General features: G+C 64.6%; 4 protein-coding genes across 4 annotated transcripts; 2 read left to right on the top strand and 2 right to left on the bottom strand.

The window, feature by feature from the left end:
- Positions 1 to 45: 45 nt before the first annotated feature.
- Positions 46 to 917, bottom strand: CHLRE_09g391763v5 (uncharacterized protein). Its single transcript, XM_043065609.1, has 2 exons — positions 730 to 917; positions 46 to 635 (listed from the first exon to the last, which is right to left on the bottom strand). The coding sequence occupies exons 1-2, from the start codon at positions 782 to 784 to the stop codon at positions 352 to 354; spliced, it is 339 nt and encodes a 112-aa protein (XP_042921171.1). The 5' UTR covers positions 785 to 917; the 3' UTR covers positions 46 to 351.
- A 4,095-nt stretch (positions 918 to 5,012) lies between these two features.
- CHLRE_09g391726v5 (uncharacterized protein) lies at positions 5,013 to 7,651 on the top strand. Its single transcript, XM_043065607.1, has 5 exons — positions 5,013 to 5,192; positions 5,629 to 5,684; positions 5,885 to 6,113; positions 6,347 to 6,438; positions 6,736 to 7,651. Exons 1-5 carry the CDS (start codon positions 5,159 to 5,161, stop codon positions 6,952 to 6,954), a joined length of 630 nt encoding a protein of 209 aa, XP_042921170.1. The 5' UTR covers positions 5,013 to 5,158; the 3' UTR covers positions 6,955 to 7,651.
- Positions 7,652 to 7,695: 44 nt separating this feature from the next.
- CHLRE_09g391689v5 (uncharacterized protein) lies at positions 7,696 to 10,765 on the bottom strand. Its single transcript, XM_043065605.1, has 3 exons — positions 10,104 to 10,765; positions 8,338 to 8,801; positions 7,696 to 8,146 (listed from the first exon to the last, which is right to left on the bottom strand). The coding sequence occupies exon 2, from the start codon at positions 8,691 to 8,693 to the stop codon at positions 8,391 to 8,393; it is 303 nt and encodes a 100-aa protein (XP_042921169.1). The 5' UTR covers positions 8,694 to 8,801; positions 10,104 to 10,765; the 3' UTR covers positions 7,696 to 8,146; positions 8,338 to 8,390.
- Positions 10,766 to 11,107: 342 nt separating this feature from the next.
- Positions 11,108 to 19,238, top strand: CHLRE_09g391652v5 (uncharacterized protein). The gene is made up of 16 exons (XM_043065604.1): positions 11,108 to 11,487; positions 11,901 to 11,974; positions 12,275 to 12,579; positions 12,945 to 12,999; positions 13,267 to 13,401; positions 13,557 to 13,656; positions 13,943 to 14,149; positions 14,450 to 14,931; positions 15,259 to 15,369; positions 15,681 to 15,818; positions 16,114 to 16,211; positions 16,601 to 16,868; positions 17,159 to 17,283; positions 17,591 to 17,696; positions 17,915 to 18,269; positions 18,598 to 19,238. Exons 1-16 carry the CDS (start codon positions 11,364 to 11,366, stop codon positions 19,047 to 19,049), a joined length of 3,135 nt encoding a protein of 1,044 aa, XP_042921168.1. The 5' UTR covers positions 11,108 to 11,363; the 3' UTR covers positions 19,050 to 19,238.
- The last annotated feature ends 167 nt before the right edge of the window (positions 19,239 to 19,405 follow it).

Genomic DNA, 19,405 nt, shown 5'->3' with positions numbered 1-19,405 from the left:
AAGGTGCCACACCGGCGGGCTCCTCTCTCTCATCCCAGGACGTAATACTACGCGGTTCTACTCCATATATTATGCGCAAGATTGTGCCAGCAACAAGAGGAATGTGGTCGTCAGGCATACGAGCCGGTCGCGGAGTCGGACGGACCGCCTGCCGCACAAACGCTTGGCTTGCCGCACATCCTCCTCCCAGTGCCCTCCTCCTCCTCCTCCTCCTCCTCCCTCCTCCCTCCTCCTCCTCCTCCTCCTCCTCCTCCTCCTTCTCCTCCAGCCCTCCTCCAGCCCTCCTCCAGCCCTCCTCCAGCCCTCACTCCTCCTTCTCCTCCTCCTTCTCCTCCTTCTCCTCCTTGTCCCTCACTCCTCCTTCTCGTCCTCCTTCTCCTCCTTCTCCTCCTTCTCCTTCTTCTCCTTCTTCTCCTTCTTCGTCTTGTTGGTACCGTAGCGATTCTTCAGAATGGTGCCGGTGATGGAGGGCGGGAGGTGGGCGCCATCAGGCAGTTGCCGCAAGTGCGCCAGCACCTTCTCCCATGTCCCTGGAGGGCGGCGCCCTTGCCCGCAGTTCTCCTCCAACCAGGCATCCACGAGTAGGAATAGCGGTTGCCATGAAATGTGACCCAGTGCCCCATGCATCTTCGCACCTGCAGAGGCCGTAGTGTGCAGGTCAGCCATCTCTTGCTCCATTCCCTTGCCGCCCCGGTCCACACACGAGCCCGGCCACTGCGCTGGACTCACCCAAATTCTTGGCGGCGATGGACTTGCCGTTCTTGTCCTTGCCGCCCTTGGCCATTGCCTTCGTACCGCCCTTCGCACCTGCAGAGGCCGCAGGCACAGCACGTAGTGTGCAGGTCAGCCGTCAAGGTGCGAGTATGCGTTACCCCGTCTCCTGCTCCATTCCCTTGCCGCCCCGGTCCTCACACGACAAGATAGAAACTGTTAAAATACGGTGTTTGTGGCAGTATCTATAAACAGTGGTGCAAATCAAACAGTGGTCCAAATCAAAGGCTGTTTAAGTGTCGCAGCGATGCCCCATGCAACATGCACATCCATGCTTGCCTGTGCAGTACGGCAAGTGGCCGACAGATATGTACGAAACACACTTGACTGACTACCGAAACCATGTAGCGAGGTCCGGGCGGGAGTTTGGCATCCCTCGCAACGACCAGGAGTTCCTTGACCTGTACTATTACCTGCGCAACCGCACCGAGGTGAGGCCTGGCCATAGGCACCACAACATACATGCTGATGATCAAAGCTGTGTCTCCTGTTTACTTCTGCACGCGCATACCATATATCAGTTACACGAGATATGTATTACTGCGTATGGTATAGGTGCCGCGTGCAGTTGGCTGGACACCTGAGCGTGAGCGCTGCGCTCCGGGTTGCTACCTGCATGGCACATGCAACCAGGAGCTGGGCAGGTGAGCACTCAGTCAGGTCAGGTTGGGTGGGAATCTGGGTACTGACGATGTTGCGGCAAGAGACGATGGCTCGCAGAAGACCCACGCCGCAGCACAAGCCATGACCTTGACGTGTGCATGTCTCGCGCGCTTCATGCGTCCTGTCGAGCCTTTATCTTCCGCACCTGTACGTGGCGCGCTCTGCAGACCTGTGCAGGCGCCGTGGGTGATGATCCGATCATTCCCGTGGGACTCCGGGTCGCCTGGCTACGCCAAACAGTCTGTGACAACCTTGAGGGGTGGTGAAGTGGGCGAAATGCGACCCACCTGCGATGCAGCCCATCCGGCGGTGCACGGTGGTATGAATGCGGATGTTACGGAGGGGACAGTCCCAGCACCCGAAGACGCCGAGCCATCACATGCTATCAGGGCCCAACTGGGTGGTATGGGATTGGTAATCCACGGTCTACATAACTCTGCCGCCTGCCCCCATCACTGGCGCAGCTTTTCAACCCCCCCCCCCATCTCGTCACGGCGCACATGCACATACACAGCAGCACCAAGCTGCCGCATGGCAACGCCGATCATATCGAAGCAGGACTGCGCCTAAGTTACCGGAATGCTTGCTGGTGAATGCACTCATCTCCATTCCACGCCCCATGGCCATGCGCTTTACCCCTGCCGCGCGCCCCCGCTGCCAGCAACGCTTAGTGCCAGGCAGCCGCCAGCGCTAAGTCACATGCGGCGCGGCAGCCTGGACTGGGGCTTGCGGCAGCCGTAGCGGCAGCCATGCGTGATGGCCACCCCCAGGGCTAGAGGACTGGCTAGGGCTGCGGCAGTGTGACCCAGTCCTCGATAGGCATGAGCCACGGGCCCACGGCATGAGCTGTGCCACCTGCGTGCCCCACCTTGCACCTTTGGGACTTGCAATTCGGGCGCCTTTCACAAGCTTTTGAAGGTTCACGGGATTTGTTAGCATTCTGCTGTAGAGAGGTCACTGGGCGTCTGGACCTGCGCGCGTGCACGTGTCGTGCCAGCCGGCTTAAAAGTTGAAAGGTGGAAAGACGGCTGTGGCGCAAAAGAGGAAGAGGAAGAGGAAGAACGGTAGCAGGGGTAGCCTGCCCTGAGCGGTAGGGTCATGCACTCTTGCTGCAGCTGTTGCCCAGGGGACCAGGGGTGCTGTTACCAGATGTTGCCGTTCACGGAGACGAATTAAACCTGCGTTGCCGTGTCAACGGTCACGCACCGTGCTCTCATTCACAAGTGCCAGGCAGCCAGACACCGGGGTGGTCGGTTGGGCTACACCTGGTGGGGTGGTCGGTTGGGCTACACCTGGTGGGGTGGTCGGTTGGGCTACACCTGGTGGGGTGGTCGGTTGGGCTACACCTGGTGGGGTGGTCGGTTGGGCTACACCTGGTGGGGTGGTCGGTTGGGCTACACCTGGTGGGGTGGTCGGTTGGGCTACACCTGGTGGGGTGGCGTTGGGCTACATGAGGGGCTTGGGAGGGGCGCGGCGCAGTGCACTACCGTATCCTAACAGAGACGTTGAGGAGACGCGAAGCAATGGTTGCAGGCCCCCCGGGTTCACTACTTCCCGGCTAGGGCGGGTGCAGATACAGGGAGGTCCCTTCAGTAGTATTGCTAAGCTACTAGCCGTACCGTATGTGGGAGCATCAGCCGCAATTGCGCAACGCAGTTGCGGCCTGCAAGGGGAGGCCGCGCCCCTGAGGGCGGCCGATGGCAAGCAGGAGATGATATAATCATATAATGCCACAACGAAAGCGTCCTCATCCGTGAGCGCGCGCCCGGCCATACCACGCCAGTGAGAGTAGTGCGGAAGTGGGCAAGTGGCGCCGACTGTTGACGCTTACCCTGTGCTTACTGCACACTGTTACTGCACACTGGTATGTGCGGGCACAGTCGCCTTCAGGGCAGGCAGGCGCCCAGGGGTCACCCTGTAGCCGCCTGGGGTGGAACGGGTCCTAGGAGGGGAATCCGACCGGCCGTACCCGCAGGCTGCGGTAGGCATGCGGCGCCCAGCAGGTGCCCCGCCCCCGCCACCCCTCCCGCCGCCCCCGCCCCCGCCACCCCTCCCGCCGCCCCCGCCCCCGCTGCCCCTCCCGCCGCCTCCGCCGCACCCGCCGCACCCGCCGCACCCGCAGCTCCCACCTTCTTCGCCGCGCCTGCCGCGCCCCCACGCCCGCTGCGCCCGCCGCGCCCGCCGCGCCCGCCGTCCTCGCCGCCCCCGCTGCCCCCGCCGCTCCCACCGCTTCCGCCGCCCCCGCTACCCCCGCCGCCCCCGCCGCCCCTTTCCGCCCCTCGCCCCCTTTCCTGGCCCCCTTGCCACCTCCATGGCTCTCCTCCCTCCTGCCCTCAGCTTCTTCGGCGCCACCGCTGTTGCCGCAGTCGCTGCCAACCTGCCGCCCGCCTGCGCTGAAGCCGCCCTCCTGCCGCCCGTGCGCACCTTGGCCTCCCGCGGCTGGGCCCGCCGCTTCGCCGTCGTCTGCCGCCACCTCCGTGCCGGACGCATCGCCCTGCCAGACCGCCTGCACAATTTGGCTGCCTACAGCGTCCACACCCTGCAGCGTATGCTGCTGATTGCCCTGCGCCGCCTGAGGCCTTTGGTCATCCACCGCGACGCCACTGCGGGCGACACCACGGACCTGCGCCACATCCTCACCGTTGCCCACGCTGCTGCTCGGCGCCAGCATCTCGACCACCGACCAGCCCTCCCATTCCTCCTCCGCCTCCTTTGCTGCATTTTGTCTGCATTTTCTCTGCAGTGGCATCTTGGTGCTCATCCGTGGACGCTGGTCATCTTCCTGCAGGTGCGCTGCGGCTCTGTATCGCGAGTGTGGCGTTGCGGTGTGCTGTCTGTGTGGTGCTATCGCCTGGCCGGGCGCCCGGAGCGTGAGGAATGCGCATCAGCAAACTTCCAGCCAGCCAGCAACTTGTCGGTACAGTAACTCCGGCGTTCGACCAGCCGCGAGCTACTGCCCTGCCGCTGCAAACTGTTTGCCATCTGCTGGGATATGGGCGTCAGCTGCACCCTACAGGACCTTGCTAACCTGCCCAAACACTGTCCCATCGCACGCCCAGGTGCGTGGTGTTATCCTACGGTGCACAAGTGTCGGCATACCACGCCAGTGGGATAAGTGCGGAAGTGGCGCCGACTGTTGACGCTTACTGCACACTGTTCCTGCACACTGGTCGATGCGGGCACGGCCCCCCTCAGGCAGGCAGGCGCCCAGGGGTCACCCTGTGGTCGCCTGGGGTGGATCGGGTCTTACTATCGACGTGCTTGAAAAAAGGCAACACATTAACACAAGCAAACTCTTATGAGGGGAATCCGATAGGCTGTGCCTCCAGCATAGACCTGCCCCGTGTAGGCCTGCCTGCAAAGACTGCTTAGCGGCGCTCGTGTTTGCCAATGACCAGAACCAGCCCGCACATTCACGTCAAGAGTGCCTGAGAGAGATAAATGCCCCCGGCCAGGGCCGCCCCTGCCCGCGGCTACCATGACCAGGCCTCCCCTGGCCAATCCCCTGATCATGACCGTACACGGTATTCCCTCATGCAGGAGCACTCACACTAGCTGTGCTCGCTTTCATCCGCAAAGCAAATAGTCTCTGCTCGTAAAGCCTTTTTAAAAGAACGCACGACGCGGTTGCCCTTGGCGGTTGGAAAGCGCGTCTTGGTCTCTTATTTGGGGAACGCACCTGCAGAAGAAGGTTGCAGATATACTCTCATACGAGGATACGAACATGGTTCCTGAGGACTTCGCGATGTCGCGCAAAGGCAAGTTGCGCAATGACGCGGCGACGAGCGCTCCGCCACAGCAGCGAATCCGGGTGCGGACATGCGTCTCTTGCATCTATATCATTGAATAATTCAGCTGGGTGTGCTTGGTTTGGGCCGCTAAGGTGTTGTTGGGTCGCGAGGGTTCTGCAGAGTTCGCGAGGGTCCAAGGCCGACGCGAGGCTCGGCTTGCGGCAAGCTTCTTCGGCTCTGGGCAGTAGATAGGATATCATGTGATGCGAGAAGCCGTTGCAACACACGGGCTACGGTTCCGGCGAGGTCTCGGGGCTGGGTGCTTGCGTGTCGCGGAATCGCTTTGGCTGCTTTGGTTGCTCGGGGCGCACCACGCCTCATGAGTTGTGCAAGTGCAATTGGATACCATTGTACGCGCATTCGCAATGCGCTCATGCCCCTTGACCCACCAACCCTTTTGCAGAGGTGATTCCCCGTCCACCCTCCTGGTCGGACACCCTCGCAGCTGCTGCTATGTCGGTAAGTGTGCGGACACTTTCTGTTGCGCGGAAAATGCCACGCACGGTGCCCCCTGCCATCCTCCGGCCAAAGCCACACGGTGCGATACCCCACAATTGCCACGTATCTTGCAGTCTTCCCTCCCAGTGGGTTGCTAACTTGCCATGGCAACTCCTCCAAACCCCGATCAACCTTGCAACCAACCCACATACAACGCACAGGACTTCGGCCACCGGCTGCTGACGGAGCATCTGACGGAGGCGGCGCTGGCGCAGGAGGAGATGCGGCGCGCCATGGCCAGCGCCGCCGCCATTGCTGGCGAGCGGCTGGTGCGGCGGCGCTCAGCTGAAGACCGCGGCGACCAGCCGCACATCCCGCGGCTGCTGCGCCAGGCACGTGCCATCAGCCTGCACGTGCCCTACACCGTGGGTGTGCGGCGCTTTGCGGGAGGTGAGTTCGCGGTCTGCAGGCTGAGCGGGATTACTCCCTAGGTTGGCGGACGTTGGCGGGCCTTGGTCGGCGGATGTTGGCTGGCGGACGTTGCGGGACGTTGTTTAGTGTGCTCATCTGGAAATACCGGTGGTGTCCCATACCGTTTGCTCTTTTCGAGTTTTCGTCGCTACACCGACAACGCTTGCATGGTTATGTGTCATGCCGCACGCGCCCACGTCCGCCCCACCCAGACGTGTACGGCGCGCTGGCCAAGGAGCGGGACCTGTACGGCCGCGTTGGCAACATGGAGGTGGCGCTGGCGGAGGCAGAGCTGCGGGAGCAGGTGGGTATGGCAGCGGGGCCGTGCCAGGGAAGCCATGCGGCGGCAGGCAGGCGTGGAGCTTAGCTTTGCCATAGATCTGACCGACGAAGATGTAAATCTGTATACGCTAGAAAAGGCCTTGACCACGATCCCAGTTGGTATTACAGACGGCGCCCATGCGTCAACTCCAGTTTATTTCACATACACACATACACACACACACATCCCATATGACTGGCCACGCATACATGCCCCAGCATGCACTGAAGGCCTGCCGTGCACCTGTCAGTACCTGTCCCTGCCGCCGCGACGCCGCAGGGTCTGCGCGAGGAGGTGGCGCGCCTGCACCACCGCATGGCGGAGCTGGAGGCCGCGCTGGAGGCGCAGAGCGAGGTGCTGCAGGCCGCCAACGGCGGGGTGGTGCGCCCCAGCAGGGGCAGCGGCAGCGGCGCCCGGGCGGGAGGCGGCAACGGCGGCAGCAGCGGCGCTACGACTGTCAAGGTGCTGGTGGTGGAGGAGCTGGCGCCTGACGCCTAGATAGAGTACTGGTGTCGTGCTGGATGTTTGTGTGCATGGTGCGTGCCTGACGCGTGCTGAGGACAGGCATGTTGGGTGTGGAATGTCGTGAGGAGTGGTTGAGCATGAGGCGGGCGCGCTTTGGTGCCCGCGCATGTATGTCTGGATCCAGCACGAGATGCGTGTTTGTTGTTGTCGCTCAGTTGCACGCCCTAGGTTGTCCATGGCTTAGGTGGGCGGCGCCAAGTGCCCGAGCCCGACAAGCAGGTCCCCGTTGTACCAAAGCGGGGGTCAGGGGCGGATGAGGCATGACTCACCTGTGGGAGTATGGGCGCACTTGTGTATGCAGTGTTTGGTTCCCGTAGGGTACTCCAATGTGGTAGCTAGTGGTGGGAATGAGGTTGTAATGGTGCATATGGCAGGCATATGGAAGACAGCTGGTTGTAATGTTGTACCGTTATTGTTGTCCTGAATGCGTGTAATTGGATCCAGGTGTCATGTGAGTTTGTGACTCGTGTCTCTCGCACTTTGATCACTACGTGTGTTGTTGTGCTGACTGTCCCGCAAGGAGCGAGAGGAGGTACAGCCGAACTGCCGAACCCACACCCGAAGGCAGAAGTAGCCATGTCCAGGAGATAGTCAGGGGCAGTTTTTATAGGCCCAGCCGCCCAGGCGTGTTACTCACTTGCGATTCCACATATTAACACCATCCAACTCACCGCAAGCCTGCGCATGCGCGCCGGCGCCTCTTTTGCTGCCGGCTCTGCATTCCTCTACTCCAGGCAGCCTGACTGACAACGCGGCACAGTACGGTATGTGATCCATTCCGCCCCAGGCGACCCGCACCTCCTCCTCCGCCCCACTGCCGCCGGTGCCGCGCACCCTGTACAAAAAGCCACGGTTCACCTCGCTGCGGCAATAACGCAAATATGACCAAGCTGGTGTGGCAGCAGCGCGCCCACACTGCTCTGCTTGACAGCCGCTTCCGCTCCCACCACGCCTGGCGCCCTCGGCCTGTTCGTACATCGCCCCCAGCCACCACCTGACACCGGCACACCAGTCACTGCTGCGGCGCCTCCTCAGCTGCCCGCACACAAATCCGATGCTAGGCAGCACCGTAAGCGACTCGCTGAGCAGCCAGTCGGCAGTGGCGGTGTTGCCCCACATCACAATCACATGCCACTTCCCAAACCTGCTGGTCCTCAGTGAGCGCCTGCACGGCATGAGGCAAGGGGGGTCAAGGGCAGTCAGGGGCAGATGGCTGAGGGCTGCCAGGCAGCAAGCAGGCAAGTATGGCAGGGGAACACTGGCCAGCCCTTATGCGCGCCGCAACTGCATAAGAGAAACCACGGGCTTCGGGCACACTGGCAATGCTAGCTGCTTGGCAACTGGATAGCGACCCACCTGGGGCTGCTGCCTGCCTGCCCGCACTGCTGCCACAGACCATTGCAGATGCTTCACACTGCCACCGCATGCCACCACAACCAGATCGGTGGCCGCGCCGCGCTCCTCGTCCACGTCACGTCACACCCTTCCTGCGCAGCGCGCGAGAAGAGCCGCAACCAGGTATCGCCGTCCCCTGCCGCGTCAGCTGGCGCCTTGCTGTCGCCCGCAGCGCCGCCGGCTTCCGTGCCGCCTGCATCTGTCGCTTTGCCCTCCACTGATGCAGCCGCCGCCAGCTTCACGGCATCCGGCGTGGCCAGCATGCAGCGAACCACTTCCACGTGCCCGGCCGCCGCGGCACCTTGTAGCTGCTGCATTGTGAACCTGGCCCTGGCAAGCTCATGCAACAGCCTTAGCACGGGAAGGTGACCAATCCGCAGGGCACTCCGCTCTGCCTCTTCTGTTGGCACGTCCGGTGCCGCCAGCTGCAGCCGCGGACATACTGCGTCGAACAGGTGCTGCAGCAGCTCAGCCCCGCCTGCCCCGGCGGCCCCGGCGGCCCCGCCTGCCCCCCCTGCCCCGGCGGCCCCGCCTGCCCCGGCGGCCCCGCACACGGCGTCGCTGACGTTGTCGCGAGTGCACAAGCTGACGCCACGCGCCGCCAGTCGTGGCAGCGGTTCGCGGCTGTCCGGCACCTGCGCCACAGAGCGCCGCCAGAGCAGCGACCCGCCCACGCGCCCGCCGTGTGGCCGCTCCCATGACAGCAGCCGCGCCAGCAGTGCGCGTCAACGTCTGCGCCCTTGTCCCCCGCCCCCCACTTGTCCCAGAGCCGCTGGTCCACCTTCTGCTCCCAGTCCGGCGTCGGGCTCCCCAAAGCGCTGATCAGCAGCTGCTGCCTGTACCAGTCGTGAATAGCAACGCTGCGGTCGCCGTCACCGCCTTCGTCATCGCTGGCGTCACCGTTGTCCGCGGCAGGTGCTGCTAGCAGCCGATCGTAATAGCACCGCAGCAAGGCCACACGGACGAGACGTTGCGAGCTGGCAGAGCACGCCGCGGCGGTCGTGCGCAGAGGTAAGGGGCTCGTCCAGAAGCATCAGCTCATGCAGCGCCCCAGCACGCGATCATGACCGGGATGCGCCGCGGCCGCGGCCGCAGCTGCCGCTGAACTGCTGCCCTGCGCTGCACCTCACACCCCAACGCCAGCCGCGCCTGCGGCGACACCCCGCCCGCGCCCCGCAATGTATGCCACTGCCCGCGCCGGCGGCGTCACCCGAGCTTCTGCCACTCGCGCTGCCACTGCCACCATGTGATGGTGCACCAATAGCACCCGAAAAGTCCCCATAGCCCGGGATGGCTGCTGCCCACACCACACTGAATGCGGTCAACTCCGATTCGCCAGCGGTGGAGTAGATAGGGTCTTCATTCATCTGCTGGTGCTCGTGCCACGCCGCCAACGCGTGTGTGAACACATACGGGTGGCCACCGGTACACGCCGCCGCCAGGAGCTCAGAGGGCTGTGTCACGGAGGCGCGGGCGCCCATGTTGTACTCGTCCTCCACCGATTTGGCCCATTGCAGCACTGCCAGCTGCTCGTGCCCCGCCGCCCGCCAGCTGATGCAGGCGCCCCAGGGGCAGCTGCTCTGGAATGCGAGGACTTCGCACGTGTCATCGCGGTTGCCGGTCGCTGCTGCCGCGGCCAGCACGGCCGACGGTGAGCTACGTCAGCCGTGCTGCAGGATCGTGTACAGCGTGCCTCGGTTGCCGATGGACGCAGCGGCACACATTACCTGCCGCCGCTGGCGCAGGTTCACCGGCTGAAGAATGCGTCGCGGCCCCACTCGCACCGATCGATCAGGCCGAGTTCACGGAGGGAAGCGCCAGGCAGAACCATTTGGAGGCTGCGAGACGAGCCGGGAACCTGGAGTCTACCCCGAGCGGTCCCTGCATCCACGCCCCGGGCTTGCGCGCTACCAACCGGAAGTCCCGCAACGCCTCGGCTGCCTCCTGTTTTGAAAGCTTGAAATTGACCGCCCCCTAGGCTGCGGGCAGTGAACCGAATGAGCTCGGGGCCGAGCTTGTGCCAGTCTGAGCGCGCCGTCGCCGAGAAGCCGGCGGTTCTTCCCGTCGGGACACGTCGGGACGAAGCGGCACGCATGTCCAGAATCAGAACCGCGTGGGCTCGGCCGATGGCTTTGCGATGCGGCTCTTTATAGATGACACAATGGATATCGCGCTTTCCACAATCACAAGCAGACCGATAAGCAGCGCCCGGCCCTGTTCACGATTCACTCAGTATGTGCACCACGATCGACAGTAAATGATTACTATACTATATATTCAGATTAATATCGTCATCTGATCTAGCCACGGCGTAAAGAAGACTACTCCGGGGTACTCCAAAGAAAACTAACCGCTCTGAGTCACTGTGTTCTATAAAGCTCTTGGGTGCAATGCGACTTATGCTATAGCTACAATACTAGTATTGACAAACTGTTACTGGTTCACGCGTCCCAGGAGACCCGCCCGAGTTCCGAAACACGACCGTGTCAATCCGGCCTCCCGAGACCCCCCTCCGCCTCCTCCCCTCTTTGCCCGCACCTATCCTCGGCACCTGACAACCTCACCTGCAATAGGCCCCCTCCATTCACCTAATATATTTGATTGATTTACGGTGCGAGCCCTTTCCTGTCCATTCTGCCTTCCAAGGTAGATGGAATGCTCCTGCCCGGACCGTGACCTTCGGGCTTTGATCTGGATGCAATGTAGAATTGTATGAATTTGCCAGCTGTAATACAAACGAGCTGCAATCTGTGATTTCCGCACTTCAACTGCATCGCATACCGAGTGCAATTCCGGTCAGTAGGAGGTCTGTGCTCGCTATCATTGTGGCTAAGTAGTCGCCATTGCCAATTCAATTATATTAGTAACATCGGCGCCTGCGCCGCCAGTCTCGCCGCCTTGTTTTTTGTGCAAAGGCCGCAATAAGTTGAGACTGCCAGTTTAAGAGCACAAGTGACAACATGGGGACAAATAAAGCAACAAAGAAAATGGCGAAGAGGGGGCATTTGAAGAACGCCATTCATACGCGACGGAAACACAAGCGGATTTCAGGCCGCCGAGGGCCGCCGAGCCAAAAGAGCGGCAGGCGTGGGGAAGTCGTCAAAGCTGGAGGTGAGCTTGCTTCAGGGTTTGTCTTGGGTTGGGCGGCGGCGGCGAAGGGCACACCGGCGAAGGGCACACACGCACGCCGTGTTTGCACCGGACCCTGTCTCAGTCTCTCCCCCAAGAGGAAGATGATGGTTGGCCATGCAAAGCTCAGGAGGGGCGTTGTGACAGGCTTTTGCATCCACAGCTAGCTCAAGGAGTCAGGGGGCTATGGCAGGGGCGCTATGCATGCAGGGGGGCGTGGGCCGAGGACAAAAGGGGCACGGGGCGTGGCTGAAGCGCTGTCGCAGCTGAAGCCGCACCGCAGCAGGCTCCCACGTACATGCACCTGCTCCTCCCTCAATCCATCTCAACCATATCATAACCACACCACACCACAACATAACCACATCCACACCACGCCACGCGTACACCGTCAGATGAGTTTCGCAAGGACAAGGCGGACGCCAAGAAGGGCGCCTTCGACGACATGGACGCCGAGGAGTTCCTGCAGGTGGGGGCGAGGGCGGTGGGGGGTTGGGGGGGTTAGCAACGTGGCGAGCCCATGGGCGAGCGCGCGTGGAGCGGGGCCTGCCCCGGGCGGGGGAAGGAGGGCTGGGGGAGGGCAGGGCGTGTCAAGGAGGGGCACGGGGGTTGGTTGTGTGCGGAGGCTTCATGGTGGCAGGATATGCATGCGCCGGCGGCTGGTGTGCAATGGTCGTGCCTGTGCCTGCGGCTCCACGGCTCCTCCAGTCGCCTGACACGGCATGGCGCCTTCCGCCTCATGTCCTTGACGCGCCTGGCCTGTCCTCAGGGCGGCTTTGAGGATGATGATTTTGAGGACGGCGACGGCGACGTGGCGGGCAGCGGCAGCGATGACGACATTGACGACGAGGACCTTGATGAGCTGGAGGGCGGCTCGGGTGGCGAGGACGATGAGGAGGACGGCGATGAGGATGATGATGAGGAGGATGGCGACTTGGATGGGGAGGAGGAGGCGGAGGAGGAGCAGGCGGAGGACGAGGAGGCGGAGGAGGAGGAGGAGGCTGCGGCGGCTGCCGCGGGTGATGCAGTGGCGCAGGACAACAAGCGGCTTCGCGGCGAGATCTCCAAGCACAAGTAGGGAGAGCGAGGGGCGGGGAGGGGCGGGGAGGGAGGGGAGGGGCGGGGAGGGCGTTCGGGAAATGAGGAGGGCGAGAGGCGTGGAGGTTGGAGGAAGGCTTGGGGTACCGGCAGGGGTACCGGTGTGGGGAGAAGGGAACGGAAAGCAAGGGAGTAGTGGCTGTGAAGTGGCCGCGGACTGGGTCGGGTGGACGAGAGCAGCGGACAGGGAGAGAAGAGACCGCAGCCCCCTACCGCACCTGCACAGCGGCACGCAAGCAGCATCGATGCCGCCTGCTCCCTCCTGCCGCCCCTGCACGTCGGGACTACCATGTTTCGAAAACCGTTCGCATGAAAGGCTAAACCCCCCATCACCACCACAGGGCCCAGCTCGAGGCCCTGAAGGAGAAGGACCCCGAGTTCTACAAGTACCTGCAGGTGCGTGTCTTTCGTGTGTGTGTGTGTATATGTATGTGTGTGTGTGTGTGTGTGTGTGTGTGTGTGTGTGTGTGTGTGTGTGTGTGTGTGTGTGTGTGTGTGTGTGTGTGTGTGTGTGTGTGTGCAGGGCCTGACAGTGCACCGCACGGAAGACGCAGAAAGGTGGAGCTGGAGGCATTGAATGAGTAGCGCAATCAAGGAGGGGAAGCGCACAGGTCGTTTCGAGCCGCTGCCGCTGACCCCGCTGCCGCACATGCGACACCTCAGGAGGCGGATGCTGAGCTGCTGGGCTTTGGCGACGGGGAGGAGGAGGACGAGGATGATGAGGAGGAGGACGAGGATGATGAGGATGAGGACGAGGAGGAGGACGAGGAGGCCGGGGCCAAGAAGAAAGCGAAGAAGGTGAGCTTCGCCGCAATGGGGGTGAGCGGTTGGGCTGCGCCCGAACAAGTGCGGGACCCGACCAAGAAGGCCGTGCAGCGGTGACCGCGCACGCACGCACACGAGCACACCGTAAGTTGTACAACACTGCCACGTGTCGCCGCCACGCGACGCAGGACGCTAAGAAGTCCAAGAAGGCGGCTGAGGAGGACGAGGAGGAGGAGGATGAGCAGGAGGGCGGCTCGGAGGACGCGGATGAGCAGCCGGGCACGTCCGGTGGGTGGCCGCTGCTGTGGGGCTGTGGGGCTGCGTTGCGGGGGAGCAGAGGCAGGCAAGCGGCCCGAGGGGGCACCGCAGGCACGAGGCGGCTGCAGTGCAGCACAACTGGGCCAATTCGAACAGCAATACCTTATGGCCTGTGCATGGCACTGTGCGCACAGCACCGTTCACACACGGCAGCTACCATAGAGCAAACAACGGGGAACCACAAACGCACCGCACACATACGTGCGGCATGCACAACCGTCAAACACCACCACAATCCACTGCGACGCTGGTGCAGGCCGCATCGACGTGACTTCGGCGCTGGTCGCCAAGTGGTGTGCCGCCGCACTGGGGCAGGCGCCCGAGCCCGGCAAGAAGAAGAAGAACAAGCAGGGCAAGGGCGGTGCCGACGAGGCCGCCGGCGCCCCGGGCGCACCCGCTCTGGGCTCGTTCGGGTACCTAATCAGGGCGTACCGCCTGGCCTGCCACTACGGCGACCCCTCAGGTGCGGGCCTGGGTCAGGGTGGTGGGGCAACGGGGCCGGCGAAGAAGGAGGAGGAGGGTTCTCGGTGGCGGCCGCGAGGGTGGTACTGCAGATCCAGGAGAGGCCTCTGACAATGCGCAGGATTGCGGGACGGAGCCGATCGGTTCGCCGATGCCGCACCTCCCAAACCCTTGCATCCGGGCCCTTGGTGCCCGCCCTTTCATTCCCACCTCTCCTCATCCGCCCTCCCGCGTGCTTACCTACGTGCTATGCCCCGCCCTGCCCCGCCCCGACCCGCCTGCCTCCCTCGCTCTCCTGCAGAGGACGCGGAGGAGGGCCGGCTGCGCATCACCAGCAGCACCGTGTACAACACAGTCATGCTGTTCATGCTGCGGGAGGCCGACGGCATCTTCCGCCGCCTGCTGGGCCTGCCCGCGCACGGCCCCGCTGCCGACCCGCAGCAGCAGCCAAAGCAGCAGCACGGCGGCAAGGGCAAGAAGCAGGCGGACGTGGCCAAGAACCCCCGGTGGCGGAAAGTGGGTCCCCTGGTCAAATCCTTCTGGGGAAACTCCATCCACCTGCTGGGCAGCGTGACGGACCCGGCGCTGCTGGCCTTCACGCTGCGGCGGCTGCGCGCCAGCGTGTCCCTGCTCGCGCCCTTCCCGCGCCTGCGCGACCGCTTCGTGCGCGCCTGCCTGGGCGTGTTCGGTGGCGGCGAGGTGGCGCCGCGACTGCAGGCGTTCCTGGCACTGCGCGCGGCGGCGGTGGAGCTGCCTGCGCCGGCGCTGGACAACGTGCTCAAGGTGGGGCGGAGGGGGGCGGGAGTGGGGGCCGGGGTGGGGTGGTGTCCAGTGTGGATTGGGTTGCTGCAGGTTGGGGGGCAGCGGGCAGGGGCAGACCTGAACGTTTTGGTAGCAGAATGGGGCACGGGCGCGTTGATTTAGCCAGGAGTAAAGCCAAGGACAGTACGGTATGTGCCAAGCCTGCATGACACTACTGTATGAGTTCTGATGTACGCTTGCATGCCTTCAGGCTCGTACTGCTGCTCTCCTCTTTGTTTCGTACCTCCCACCCATACGCCGCCACTCATACGCCCCCCCCCCATACACACGTGTGTGTCCCGCGCACAGGGCGTGTACCGCACCTACGTGTCCAACGCCAAGTTTGTGAGCTCCGCCTCCGCGCCGCACATCGCCTTCATGTCCACGTGCATCGTGGAGCTGTGGGGGCTGGACATGGCGGTGAGGGGGTGGGGCGGGGGCGGGGGGCGGGGGGCGGGGGCCGTGGTGTAGGGGGCCGGGCTGCGTGTGGGAGTGTGTGGGAAAGGCAGGTGAAAAGAGGCAAGAGGAGGAGACATGACGGAGGAGGAGTGGGGCTGGGGGCTAGGGCCGTGGTGTGGGGGCTGCTGTCACAGCTGGCACCTTGTCGTTGGCGCCCGCTGACACAAGCAGTCGCGTCTACCCCGCCCCACCATCACGCGACAGTGACCCGTTGACTCATCCTTCACCCCACACCCGCGCCCACCCGCACCCCGATCCTGTCCTGCATGCAGGCCTCCTACCAGCACGCCTTCACCGCTGTGCGGCAGCTGGCGGCGCTGATGCGCACCGCGCTGAGCTCCAAGTCGGCGGACAGCTACAAGGCCGTGTACTGCTGGCAGACCGTCAACTGCATGGAGCTGTGGGCCAAGGTGGGGGGCAGGAGAGGGTGGGCAGGAAGGGGTGGGGGAGAGGGTGGGGGCAGAGGGACGAGGGACGAGGGTGCGGTGTGATTGGGGAGGAAGAGTGCGGCGGAGGACGAGGGAAAGGGGAGGATTGGGCGGGGCTGTTGCACGCGAGAGGAAGGCGGGCAAGGATTGGAAGAGAGGAAGTAGGGCAGGAGGGAAAGGGCCCTACCTCTCCAACCTCCATCCTTCTGAGCCCTCCAACGCCACCTCCCGCCGCCCACCTCTCGCCCGCCGCCCCCCCCCCGCCCCCCCCCCCCAGGTCCTGGGCGCCCACAGCGACCGCGCCGAGCTGAAGCCGCTGGTGTACCCGGTGGTGCAGCTGCTGCTGGGGGCGGCGCGGCTGGTGCCCACGCCGCGGTGAGCGCGCAGCGGCATGCAGGGGGCCACGGGGCGTGCAGGGGGGCACGGGGCGTGGCGCGTTTCCCTTGACCTGAATGAACCTAGACCCAGGATGGGCGGTGCGATGTGCCGGGTCCCCACAGCAAGCAGGCCCCACGTTAGGGCGTGAACCGGGCCGGGGGCGGCCGGGTAACGCCGGGAGAGCCGACGGCCTGGGACCGTGGCGTGTGCTGCACACCCGACCTCACACACCCGCGCCACTGTTCAGCCCGCCAGCCGGCCCAGCACCACCCCTCACCACCCGCTCCACCTTCTCCCCCTCTCCCTCGTTACCCCGCCGCCAACCCGCTCCCCGCGCCCTTCCCCGCCAACCCTTCCTCCCTCCCTCCCTCCCTGACCCCCCGCAGCTACTTCCCTCTGCGGCTGCGGCTGGCCCGTGCGCTCAACCGCCTGGCCGCCCAGTCGGGTGTGTTCATACCGGTGGGGCCCCTGGCAGTGGAGGCGCTGGGCTGGGCCGACCTGCGCCGCCCGCCCGGAGGAGGCGGCGGTGGCGGCAAGGGCGGCAAGGGCGCCTCCGCGCTGGGCGCCGACGGCTGCCCCGACCTGAGCCTGCAGCTCAAGCTGGGCAAGGCCCTGCTGCGGTCCAGTGCGGTGCAGGAGGAGGTGGTCACGCAGGTGGGATGGTGCGGGGGTGGGATGGTGCGGGGTTGGAATGGTGTGGGGTTGGGTCGTGTGCATCCGCCAACGCCCACAGCCCCACACGCACCGTCAGGCCGTGAACGGGAGCCGCCACTTGCATCACTGCCTCCCCACTGCCTCTCCACATCGCCGACCCCACATCACGTTGTCGCCACCCTCACCTCCCCCTGCTGTCTATTTCGCACCACTTCTCTCTACCATCTTTGCACCCTCTCCCCCACCAAATTTATGTAACCCCTCAATCATGAATGTAACCACCACCCCAGCTGCTGGAGGTGGTGGCCGACCACCTGGCCTGCTGGGCCTGCTCCATCGCCTTTCCGGAGCTGGCGCACGTGCCGCTGCTGGCGCTGAGGCGGTTCGCCAAGGCCTGCCCCGTGGAGCGGTTCAGGTGGGGACACATGGGGGCGCGGGTCGGGAGGGGCAGAACGGGCGGGGCGGGGGGTGCTGGTAGTGGGCGTGCAGGGTTGGGGGGCGGGGGGCAGCTGGAGGCGGGTGAGGAGGCGGGCGAGTAGGAGGGGGGGGTGAAAGCGGCAGCATGCCCGCCATCAGCCGTCCACACCTTCCGTCGTAACTGTTGCCCACACGAGGTACATGACTTGCTCCCTCCACGCCACCGGCGCCACCGCCCCACCTCCCGAACCCCGCAACCCCCCGACCTCGCCACCTCACACGTACCCACCTGCCCACCCCCGCAGGCGCTCGGCCAAGGCGCTGGTGGAGGCTGTGCAGCGCAACGTGGTGTGGGTGGGCGCGGCACGGGACCGCGTGGACTTCGGGCCCAAGGACACTGCCAAGGTGCAGGTGAGAGGCGGCCGCGGGAGAGGAGGGGCCAGGGGGTGGCGGGCCAGGGCGGGGCAACAGGTGCGGGCGGACCCGGGCGAGGGCCGCTCGTGCCGGTGGAGGCGGGTGAACACAGCTTACAAAAAACAGACGTGCTCTTGTCCTAGCCTTCGCGCCCTCCAGTTAACAGCTTTCCTTGCTCTGACACGCTTGTGTTGCTGTGCGCCTGTGTCTCATAGAACTTCCTGCGTGATGAGCGCGAGGCCGGCCGTGCGCCGCTGCAGCAGTACGCCGCGGCACTGGCGGCACGTGCGGCGCAGCGGGCGGCTCTGCGCAAGACGGACGAGGTGGGCGGCGGCGGCGACAGCGACAGCGATGAGGAGGCCGGCGGCCGCGGGGCCAAGGGCAAGAAGCGCGCGCGCGGCGGCGACAGCGAGGACGGAGATGAGGGGGAGGAGGAGGACGATGAGGAGGACGACATGGAGGAGGATGAGGAGGACGAGGATGAGGACGAGGAGGAGGCGGCGGGCAAGGGCAAGGGCAAGGCGGCGAAGCGGCCTCGCACTTCGGACAGCGAGGACGGAGACGCCGACGGTGAGCGCGGCGCGTAGCGTGGTGGGGCGGGGCTTAGATTGCCAGACCCAGAATGGGTGTCCGAATGCACGAGCGAAACGCGCGTGCGTGTGTTTGTTTGTTTGGTTTGCACTCTCGGTAGCACACGTGCCTTCACATGTTCATGCCTTGCGGGCCTACCTGGCCTGCCGCCTGGCCTGGATCGCCCCTGGTATCCCTCCCGCCGCCACTGCGCCCGCGGCCCCCCCGTACCTCCTCCGTAACCCCTCCCTTCCGCGTCGCCTCCTCACCTGTCCGCCTGCCCCGCCCCACCCCACGCTCCCTGCTCTTCCCTGCCCTTCCCTCGCAGGCCTCGCACTGGGTGACGTCGACGGCGATGATGGGGACATCCTGGCGGACTACGTGCCGTCAGACGACGACTCGGCCGACGACGTCGTGGAGGGCGAGGCGGGCAGCAGCGAGGAGGGAGAGGAGGACGACGAGGACGGGGGCGAGGAGGAGGAGAGCAGCGGGGATGACGAGCCGCGCGGGGGGCTGAGCGGTAGTGAGGACGGCATGGAGGAGGATGACGAGGACGACGAGGATGAGGGCGGTCGCGGCGGCCGCGGGCGTGGAGGGCGTGGAGGGCGCGGCGGGCGCGGTGGGCGCGATGGCGGCGGTCGGGGTGGGGGCCGCAGCTACGGCGGTCGCGGGGGCGGAGGCCGGGATGGCGGCCGCGGCCGCGGGGGCCGGGGCCGGGGCGGTGGCCGGGGCGGGGACCGGGGTGGCCGTGGGCGTGGTGGCCGCGGCGGGCGGCGGTAGAGAGTTGTGTTGCATTGTGAGATGGTTTGATGGCAGCGGGTGGCAAAAGGGGGTGCATGCGTTGTTGAGGGGATAAAGAAGGCGTCGGAGATGCAGTTTGCCCAGTAACAGGGTACGGTACGCCTAGTGGCTGATAGGCTGAGCAGGCGAGTGACAATCCGCTGGCGAGGGCTGTAACTTAGACAGGAGCCCAAATAATGGAGGTCGGCAACAAACTGCTTGCCGGTTGATTTCTGGGAGGGATCAGGGCAGGGGCACTGGCGGCGGGCGGCCGACGCAGGGGTTCGGAGCCAGGCGGAGCGGAGCACGAAACCAGTGATGCCGTGTCCGCCGTCCTTGTATTCGACCCAGAAATA

The sequence above is a fragment of the Chlamydomonas reinhardtii genome, chromosome 9 (genome assembly GCF_000002595.2).
Source record: "Chlamydomonas reinhardtii strain CC-503 cw92 mt+ chromosome 9, whole genome shotgun sequence".
Classification (NCBI taxonomy): domain Eukaryota; kingdom Viridiplantae; phylum Chlorophyta; class Chlorophyceae; order Chlamydomonadales; family Chlamydomonadaceae; genus Chlamydomonas; species Chlamydomonas reinhardtii.
Note: the sequence above shows the minus strand (reverse complement) of the source record. Positions and strands in the feature narration are given on the sequence as shown.